The sequence below is a fragment of the Somniosus microcephalus genome, chromosome 8 (assembly GCF_052327205.1).
Source record: "Somniosus microcephalus isolate GS21.2 chromosome 8, FLI_Smic_1.0, whole genome shotgun sequence".
Classification (NCBI taxonomy): Eukaryota; Metazoa; Chordata; class Chondrichthyes; order Squaliformes; family Somniosidae; genus Somniosus; species Somniosus microcephalus.
Window position 1 is genome coordinate 64,861,074 of NC_140994.1, and position 10,567 is coordinate 64,871,640.

Here is a 10,567-nt window from a genome sequence, read left to right on the forward strand (position 1 = left end):
AGGGGAACATCTAGGCAATAGTGACCATAATATAATACGCTTTAAGATGATAATTAACAAGGACATAAGTATGATGAAAACCAGGTTAATAGATGGAGAAAAGCTGATTTTGAGGGGCTAAGAGAACTTGGAGGAAAAAAATGGGCAACAATATTGGCAAACAACGATGGAGAACAGCAATGGGAAACATTTAAAATGGTGTTCAACAGTGTGCTGGAAAAATATATACCTTTGAAAGGAAAGAACTAAACAAAACAATGGCTCATATTTTCCGATTCCTACGGGTGTATATGTACCCGTAGGGACCTCACAAGTGAAGCGCATGCGCTGAAAACCGGTATTTCTGATCTGTCAAGAATCCTCATCTTAAAGCGTATTATATTATGGTCACTATTGCCTAGATGTTCCCCGAAATTGACAAGGCATAAGGCCTGCTTTTACCAGCATAAGAGTTTAAAAAAGAAAAAAAATATTTTTTTCCCCCACTCATTTATAACTTAATAAAAATACTTTTAAAAAAGGTAAGTTTACTTTTAGTCCCGTAAAAAACGGTAATTTTTTTAAAACATTTTTGTTTAATATTTAATTTAATTTTAACTAATTTAAAAAATGTGACTTTTAAAAAATTTATTTAATGTTTTGATGTGTTTTTTCAGTGATCCCCATTCATACTTTTGACATGTCTAAGCTGTCAAAAGCATGAAGGGGGAGTCCCTTCTCCCATTGGTTCACCATGGCTCATGTGATCCCAGGGATGCTTGCGAATCGCATGTGCCCCATGGATACGTGGGTCCTGCGCATTTCGTCGTGGAGGCCCAGGAGTGGAAATGGCCAGACCTCTGGAGCCCTCAGGTAAGGGCGTATAGTTTTTCCAGATCGGAGGCCTCCGCACACAGGAAGCAACCAATCGGAAAAAATGGGCCAATGAGACTCCATGGATGAATAAAGCCATAAGGGAACAATTGAGGGCAAGGGAAGAGGCATACATTAAGTACATAGACAGCAGGGGAGTGCATGATAAGGAGAATATGAAAAGATTAGGAGAGAAGTCAAAAAAACAATTAGGGAGGTAAAGAGGAACTATGAAATTAAATTATCAAGGAACAGATAGCAGAGGCATTACTACGCATATTTAATAATTCGTTAGAAAAAGGTGTAGCGCCAGAGGACTGGCAGATAGCTAACATATAATACTTATATTTAAGAAGGGGGATAGAACATATCCAGGGAATTATAGACCAATCAGCTTAACATCGCTGGTAGGAAAAATAATGGAATCCCTACTAAAGGAGAAAATAGAAGAACATCTAGAAACCAAAAATATAATAATGAATAGTCAGCATGGATTTCAAAAGGGAAAGTCTTGCTTGACCAACCTTATTGAATTTTTTGAAGAGGTAACAGAGAGAGTAGACAATGATAATTTATTTGGATTTTCAAAAGGCCTTCGATAAGGTACCCCATAATAGATTGATGAATAAGGTCAGAGAATGCGGAGTCAGGGGACAAGTAGCAGAATGGATTGCTGGCTGGCTTCAGGACAGAAAGCAGAGAGTAGGGGTAAAGGGTAGCTATTCACAGTGGCAGAAGGTGAGTAGTGGTGTTCCACAAGGATCAGTGCTGGGACCACTGCTATTCACAATTTACATCAACAATTTAGACTTTGGAATCAAAAACACAATTTCTAAATTTGACACCAAATTGGGGGCAATAGTCAATACTGAGGAGGACTGCAACAAATTACAGGAGGACATTAATAAACTTGCAGAATGGGCATATAATTGGCAAATGTAGTTCAACACAGATAAACGTGAGGTATTACATTTTGGTAGGAAGAATAGGGAGGTCACTTATCGCTTGGAGGGTGCGAGACTAGGTAGGGAAGAGGAACAAAGGGTTCTCGGAGTACAAATACACAAATCACTAAAAGTTGCGACACAGGTTAGCAAGGCCATAAAAAAAAACAAGCACTAGGGTTTATTTCTAGATGTATAGAATTGAAAAGTAGGGAAGTTATGCTAAACCTGTATCGAACCTTGGTTAGACCACACTTACTGCATACAGTTCTGGTCGCCATATTATAAAAAGGATATAGAGGCACTGGAGAGGGTGCAGAGAAGATTTACAAGGATGATACCAGAAATGCGAGGGTATACATATTTGGAAAGGATGAACAGGCTGGGTCTCTTTTCTCTTGAAAAAAGGCTGAGGGGTGACCTAATAGAGGTCTTTAAAATTATGAAAAATTTTGATAGAGTGGATACAGAGGGAATGTTCCCACTTGTGGAGAAAAGCATAACTAGAGGCCATCAATATAAGATAGTCACCAAGAAATCCAATAGGGAATTCAGAAGAAATTTCTTTACCCAAAGAGTGGTGAGAATGTGGAACTGGCTACCACAGGGAGTGGTTGAAGCGAATAGTATAGGTGCATTTAAGGGGAGGCTAGACAAGCATATGAGGGAGAAGGAAATAGAGGGTTATGCTGACAGATTTAGATGAGGAAAGACGGGAGGAGGCTTGTGTGGAGCATAAACACCGGCATGGACTCGGTTGGGCCGAATGGCCTGTTTCTGTGCCGTATATCCTATATAAAAAATTAATGCATTAATTGACAACCCTGTCATATTATTACAATGCAACATTTTACTTGTCTGTTTCAAACATGATTGCAATCGGCAAATCCTCCAGAGATTAATAGACAAATATTTCAGCATACCTATTCATTTAAAAACTCACTATTAGAGAAGTTTTCAACATCAGTAAAATATTACACAAGCTGTTGGTTTGCAGATCAAATAATCCATTTTTAAATTCTGTTTTTGTAATGAAAATATCCATAGCGACAGGTGGCACTTTATTACCAGAATATAAACTATGCTCACATGTTACAGCAGCAATCACCAGTTAACATTTACACAGTTGTAGATTTTCAGCTTAATTCACCAAACTCTGGCTAACAAGTTCCAAGTGAATTTCTCAGGGATACTTGCAGCCAGTTGAAGGAGCCAAATCATAATTGGAAGATGAACTATAATCAAATGGGCTACTTTTGTGTGGCACCGTCTAGAAAACAGATTAAAGTTACAACAAATATCTTGTAATTTTACACGTAGCAATTTCTAAATCGACTCTCGCAGCCAATAATTTCGCCAGCGGCAGTTTGAAAGTTTTATTGTTAAAAGTGTCACAAGGTTATTATTGAAGGAGCCAGTGGCAGCTTGCGGGGGGCGGGTTCTAAAGTGCCAATCCACAATTTCAACCACATTGCTGCTTCTGGGCTTCAATTAACAAATCAATCATATTTAACGGAGTCATTTTAAATTTAAAATATATATAGATTACAGTTCTTTTTATTACGATCCATTGGGATCGTTGCTATGAGTTTCTAAGCAGCCATTTTACCAGCCTCCCCGAGAGGACACTCGTAAATCTTGTGACAATTCACTACAGAACTGCATTCCTCTTGTACCAACTACTGATTGAATTTAATATCACGACGGAACTATTCGTGCTTTGCTGAAACATACCCCAGGTGCCGTGGCGGACGGGTGTGCCACGATGGGTGGAAGTCTCTCCCTCTCTCGCCCTTTCCCTTCGCCAGATGAACTCGGACGCTCTTCATTCATGTTTTCGGATCAGCGGCGCAGGCGAGGAGTCACGGGCACGGCCGCCCACGGCACTGGGTGCATCCAGCGGCAAAGAGGCAGCCGCTACCAGGTCAACCCTCTTGAGCTTGAAAAGCCCCAGCCCGCAGCGCTTTAAACTCCGCAGGTCTCCAGCCTCCCTGGCAGGAGGGAGGGAGGGAGATAGATTATCCGCGCGAGTCGCTCAAGCCCCAGGTGAGCGGCAGCAATCTGTCAGAAGCAAGTCGAAAAACACTGAAGAATGCAAGGAGCCAGCCAGCCAAGGGTTAGTCCCCGCAACACAGGAATGCACGTGAATTTTTTTTTAAAGCGGTGCACAAACTGTGTGTGGTGTTTGTCTATATAAACTGCAGAAGGATCACGCTCCCAACCAGTCTGGGGGCCAGCACAGGTTCACACCTTGGCACTTGCCTCCGGGCTGCAGGTATTTCCCGCCCCCCCGGGGGGGGAATTTGTTGCTGCTTCAGCTGTGCGCGCGCCCCAGGCGGGGACCTGGACCTGCGCCTGCGCCTGCGCGCGAGCATCCGGCCGCCTCGCTCAGCCGTAGGAACGGCGAGAGGGCAGCGTTAAGGAGTGTGAGTGGGGAGATAAGCAATGACAGACACAGGAACAATGTCAGCAGCACGATTCGTGAGAAGTAAAAGTTCGCGCGCTATTTGCAACTCCGTCAAAGCAACTGCATTATTTTATTTTGGTGTGTTACTTATCAGAAGGAATTAAAGAATGGCACTTCCAATGGATGACACTTGGTCAGGTCTGTCCTAATTCCGAATATTGTTCAATCTGGTCATTTGGGGAACTGACTGCAACCCAATTCCACCTCCTGTGGAGACTAATTCTGACCAACCCACCAAACTCATTGTGAGTGGCATCACACCTTTGTTCAATGTATTTTTATGTCGATAAAGATTTTTGCGCGAATTTAAATTCCTACACTTAAAGCTAATTTGTCTTACTTGCAAAAGCCAGTTCTGACGAAAGGTCACCGACCTGAAACGTTCGGCCGCGGTTTTGCCGGCGCTCAGAGGGCGGGTTTGGAGGCGGGTCAGGTGGTAAAATTGCAAATAATGACGGCAGATACCGATCCCGCTGTCAACCCGCCTACGTGCAACTTTGCCAAAGGCGGGCTCCCAGACTCCCGATCGGTCCCGCCACTAAGCGCTGGGATAGGCCCTTAAGGCAGTTAGCTGCCTGGATAATTCCATTTTGACAGTTCTTTTAGATTTTGCCACTTTTTCTGCGTGTTCCACGCCGTTTCCAAACCACGCCAGCTGATTGTGTCGGGTTCACAAGTGGCTGCCTTCTTGACAGCTGCAGCTCCAGCATAAAAACAGAGCTCTCAACAAGGATCAGTTACAGATGACAGAACTTTGTTTTTTCAGGTCTTGGAAAACTTTTTGCAGGTCTACTGATCTTGGAGGTGGTGAAGCTGAGATCCATCTCCACTGTGTCCTCCTGGAAAAACCCTCTTCCCCACATTGAGCGCTTCCTCAATGGTGATATCTACCAGCAGCATGGGAACCATTTATTTCCTTTCATCCTGGTCCTCAGATTCGGAGGAAGAGCAGCTGTGGCAGCAGCAGAGCCAGGAACAACAGCAGTAGGAGCGCCAACCTCCTGCTCACCCACCTGATGCTGCACAGGGCAGAAGGCGTCAGCGCAGGGATGCACATCACCGCAGAAGGTACCCCCAACACAGGGTTTACAGGCCGAGGATGACCTTCCTCAACATGACCGAGCAGCAGTGCCAAAGGAGTCTGAGACTTTCACGAGAGGTAGTTGCTGACATCTGCGCAATGCTGCACCAATACCTGGAGCTCAGAGGAGCGGGTGGATACCCCTTACCAGTGGCTGTCAGTCACCACCGCCCTCAAATTTTTTGCTTCAGGGTCCTTCCAGGGCTCATCAGCAGACATCAGCGGCATCTCCCCGTCAGCCGCACACACTTGCATCATGCAAGTAACTGATGCCCTCTTTGCATAGGTGCACAATTTACATCCACTTCTCCACAGATCAAGCAAGTGTAACCATGCATGCAGTTGGCTTTGCAAATATGGCAGGCTTGCCAAGGGTGCAGGGCGTCGTAGAGTACACACATATGGCCCTTAGGGCACCCCATCACAACCCAGCTGTTTTTGTCAATCGCAAGGGCTTCCACTCCCTTAACGTGCAGCTGGTGTGTAACCACAGGAAGGACGTTTTGCATGTTTGCGCGAAGTTCCCTGGCAGTTGCCATGACTTGTTCATCCTGCGGCAGTCTAGTGTGCCTCTGCTCTTCAATCCGCCAACCCAACTTTCCGGATGGCTACTTGAAGACAAGGGCTATCCTCTGAATATGTGGCTGATGACGCCATTGAAGAGGCCATCGAACGAAGCTGAGGAGCACTACAATGCCAGCCACATTTCAACCAGATCCATCATCGAGCAAACCATTTGCTTGCTGAAGATGCAATTCGGATACCTTGACAGATCAGGTGGAGCCCTACAGTACTCAGCAGCCAGGGTCTCCAGAATCGTTGTGGTCTGCTGTGTACTGCACAACATCGCACAGCATTGTGGCTTGCAGCTGCCTGAGGTACAAGTGGCTCAGCACATAGCCTCCTCAGATGAGGAGGAGGAAGAAGACCTTGCGGAGGCGGATCAGCCAGCTGCAGCAGCACGCGAGCACATTGCTGCAAGGGATGCACTAATCTTTGCCAGATTCGCTTAGGTAGATGAATCAAACACATGGGGCTGACATCTTCTTATCACACTGTAGACAATGGACAAGAACCTGTGGGTTCCTATCACTCTGACCACCATCATTACAAATGCAAGTCACCCTGAGCCATCAATGTGCAACTTCCATTTCCCAGATCACATAGGCCAGAACTTCAACTGTTTGCCATCACTTCTGTTTAATCAATTTACAAAAGGATGACAATGGCAAAAATTAAACACAACAGAACAGAACACCCAAGTGACTACCCTTGTGACTAATTGTGCTTTATCTTCTTATGGGTGCTTCCCCTGTGGCTTCAGCAGATGTGGAGGCACCTTGCTCACTTTCATGCTGCTCCTGCTTCGACACCTTTGGCGGGCGTCCTCTGGGTTTGCGAGCCTGTGAGGGCTTGGCAACAGTCTGCTCCTCCTGCATCTGTGCAGGGGCTGAGATGCCCACCTCAGTTGGGTGAGGACTCTGGTGGGGCTCTGACTGAGGGCTACTCCATGGCATGGGAGTGTGAGTGCTTGGAGAGGAGCCCCCACTCCCTTGTTGCCTGCCACCAACATCCCTCTCATGGGTCAGCCCCACTTTAGTGCTAGCAAGTGGCTTGACAGCACCTTGCTGCACATCAGGGGGGCTATGAGGACCCGTATCTGCATTGGCAGTCCTACTCAAAAGGACTTCCATGAAGCTCTGGTTTCTCTGCTCAATAGCTGACCATCGCTCCTCCAGAGATGTCAGTCTATTCTAAACATTCACCATGTTTTCCTGACTCTGGCGACTTATTTGCTCCATGGCCGTAGCCATCCTCTCCTCTACCGTAGCCACCCTTTCCAGAGAGGTAGCCATTATTACCATGGAGGTAACCATCCTTTCCACGGAGGTTGCCATCCTTTCCATGGTGGTGCGTTCATGTGCCATTGCCTCCACAAAGGCAGTGCTCATGTTAGAGTTGGACTCCTCCATCCTCTCCACACCCGCAATAACCCTGGAGACAAAACCTGCCAGAGATCCCTGCACTTGTTCCTGGAGTTCCAGCACTGCTCTCTTTCTGGATGGACTGGAGGCACAGGGTCCACATGCAGCTGAGCCGAGCTGACAGAGTCCTGCGGCCTCCCGCGAGGACTCTCCACTGCTGACCCTGTCTCCACCATCTGCTGATGCTCACTTGTGAGTTGTGATACACCAGCTGACAACACTACTCTGTCACGAAGGTCCCACCAAGTTGTGACTATCTGTGCTGGTGATGGGTGCGCTTAATTCTGCTGACGCTGCGCCCTCAGAGGTTGCAGGTTCATCTGAGGAGTCTTCCGGCTCAGGTTGTTCCTCCTGGACAGTGGGGAGGAGGGCTGTCGATGGTCCTGTGGGGGATTAAAGGCATGAGTTAGACATGTGATATTAACGTAGCATGCACATGGAATAGTGCAGATCATCATAAGTCAATCTGTATGAGCCTCAGATGCCATATCAGTCACTCATGCAATGTAAAAGAGAGATGCAAATCTATTCTGTCACCAGCTTGCTCTGATGCTCTGGCCATCCCCCACTTCCACATCCTCATCGCCTCCAATTATTTCCAGGGCCGCCTCCTCAGTGTTGGAGATGGACTATGGAAGGTGGCCGTCCTGTCATAGCCTTCTCCCTCTTATTGTGGGCTCTCTTTTCCTGCAATGAGGGACTCATGTGGAGTTTAAGTGAGAATGATGGAGTGAGTGTAGAGAATCCATAGCATAGATGCTTAGAAGGAGACAAAGATGGAGTGAGGTGCCAATACCAAGAGCCCTCCCTGTACATTGTTAGTTGTTGTTATAGCATCACAGTGATAGCGAGTGTGAGGGCAGCATAGTCGAATAGTGAAGTGATTGTGTACATAGAGAGAGAGGGATGGTTAAGGGTGCAAGAGATGTAAGGGTAAAGTGGGATGTGCAGGAGTAGGTTACAATGCAGAGTGCTGGTGATGAGAAGAGAAGGACAGCAGATTGAGGCCAAGTGTGATGTTATACTCACTTTTCCTGAGCGGGCCAGGTCATTGAACCTTTTTCTGCACTGCACCCAGGTTCGAGTGCACATGGATCTGGAGCTCACCTCCTGTGCAATTTGCAGCTAGGCTGCTTTTGTTTGCTGTGGTGGCTTCTTCCTCCCAGAGGATGGAAACAGGACCTCCCTGCGCCCTCTGACTCCCTCCACAAGAGCATGGAGGGAGTCATCATCAAATCGGGGAGAGGCCTTGGCCCTTGAGGTAGTCATGTCAGCAGTTGGCAGAAGGAAATCCAGCAGCAAATAATGAGGGAATGAACCAAGGCTCCGTGAGCCCCTTAAATGTAGCTGGCTAACAGACGTCAGCAGAGGCAAGTTACAGACCCAAAACACTAATTGGCCAGGGGAGCGCACACGCAGGGACTCAATTGCCCAATTAGGGCAAAATTGCTAATTTTTATCGGCTAAAAGCAGCGGCGGGACCGGAACCCCCCCGACCACCTGACCCGCACCCAAACCACCACCAATGGGAAAATCGCGGCCAAGTTAACTCTGTTTCTCATTCTCTCCACAGATGCTGCCTGACCTGCTGAGTATTTCCAGCATTTTATGTTTTTATTATATCACTTGCATATGTGTGGCAACAGAATAAATGTACAATTTGGGGGTTCCTTTTTATTAACCAACAGTGATAATGAATGAAAAATAGCTTTAGTCACCGATACAGTCAGAAGTGTCAATTAAGATCAAATCTAGTTGATTTTGTGTACAAGATGACTGAAATTTTTTAGAGTTATTATAAATATTGACAAGGTTTTAACAACTGTTTATGGTTTAGAAACCCAAGGCACTATTTTATAAAATTGATTATGTTTATTTAAAATGTAACACATTTGCACCTATATTCTGCAGTCAGCAATCACGGTTTTATGACTTCAGTAGTCTCAGATTGCCAGCTGCAGTCATCTACTGAACACTTTAATCCACCAACGGGCAATACTGAAAGTATTTTCTTACAAATTCTGGCTCTTTTATAAGAATATAATAAAAAGGAAAGACCAAGCTATGCCATGAGAAAAGGAAATAGTTAAGATGAATGCAGATCAATCAAAATTGATGAGTATTCAGAGAAACATCTCGTTCAAACGGAGGAAGAAAATTATTCTAAATTCTTTGAAGTCATTCCCAAATAATAAAAGCTTTGGCTTTTAGTTTTATAACATTGGCAATTATGCTTTATACTTATTAAGAGCACATGCATAAAGAGAAGTAATGCCTTGTCTATAGCATTATAAACAGAATTTTAGCTAAGGATGTACCCTTCACAATTTAAAATAATGTATTTGAAAAGAGAACACAAAATAATACTGTCTTATATAAATCTATTCAATTTCAACTTGAAGATTACTACTTTGTGTCTGTAGTACGCAAGTGTAATTGTTTACATTGGGGATTATCTCTGGTGGGCATAGTATACAGGCCCCCGAACAGTAGCAATACTGTTGGACAGAGTATACATTAACAAATAATGGAGGCATGTAAAAAAAGTACAGTAAGAATCATAGGTGATTTTAATCTCCATATTGATTGGACAAATCAAATTGGCCATGGTAGCCTTGAGGAGGAGTTCACAGAGTGTATCCAGGATGGTTTCCTAGAACAGTATGTAATGGAACCAACCAGGGAGCAGGCTATCTTAGATCTGGTACTATGTAATGAGACAGAATTAATAAATGATCTCATATGAAAGGATCTTCTAGGAAAGAGTGATCATAGCATGGTTGAATTTCAAATTCAGTTGGAGGGTGAGAAAGTTGTATCTCAAACCAGTGTCCTGATCCTAAACAAAAGCAATTACAATGGCATGAGGGCAGTACTAGTTAAAGTGGACTGGAAAAATAAATTAAAAGGTAAGACAGTTGAAATGCAGTGGCGGACATTTAAGGAGATATTTCATAACTCTCAACAAAAATATATTCCAGTGAGAAAGAAAGATTTTAAGAGAAGGGAGCACCATCCGTGGCTAACTAAGGAAGTATGGATGGTATCAAATTGAAAACTAAGGCATACAATGTTGCCAAGATTGGTGGGAGGCCAGAGGATTGGGAAATTTTTAAAAACCAGCAAAGTATGACTCAAAAAATAATAAAGAGGGAGAAAATGAATTATGAGCGTAAACTGGCAAGAAATATTAAAACAGATAGTAAGAGCTTCTACAGGTATATAAAAAGGAAGAGAG

The 10,567-nt window shown here is 44.7% G+C and overlaps 1 protein-coding gene across 2 annotated transcripts in view; it reads right to left on the reverse strand.

The window, feature by feature from the left end:
- hectd2 (HECT domain containing 2) overlaps positions 1-4,151 on the reverse strand; it is a 206,144-nt gene extending 201,993 nt beyond the window's left edge. For both annotated transcript variants that reach the window (XM_085994823.1, XM_085994824.1), the window contains exon 1: positions 3,531-4,151. In XM_085994823.1, coding sequence (XP_085850949.1) covers positions 3,531-3,629 — 99 coding nt within the window. In that variant the 5' untranslated portion in view covers positions 3,630-4,151. The remainder of the gene's footprint in view (positions 1-3,530) is intronic.
- Positions 4,152-10,567: the final 6,416 nt, after the last annotated feature.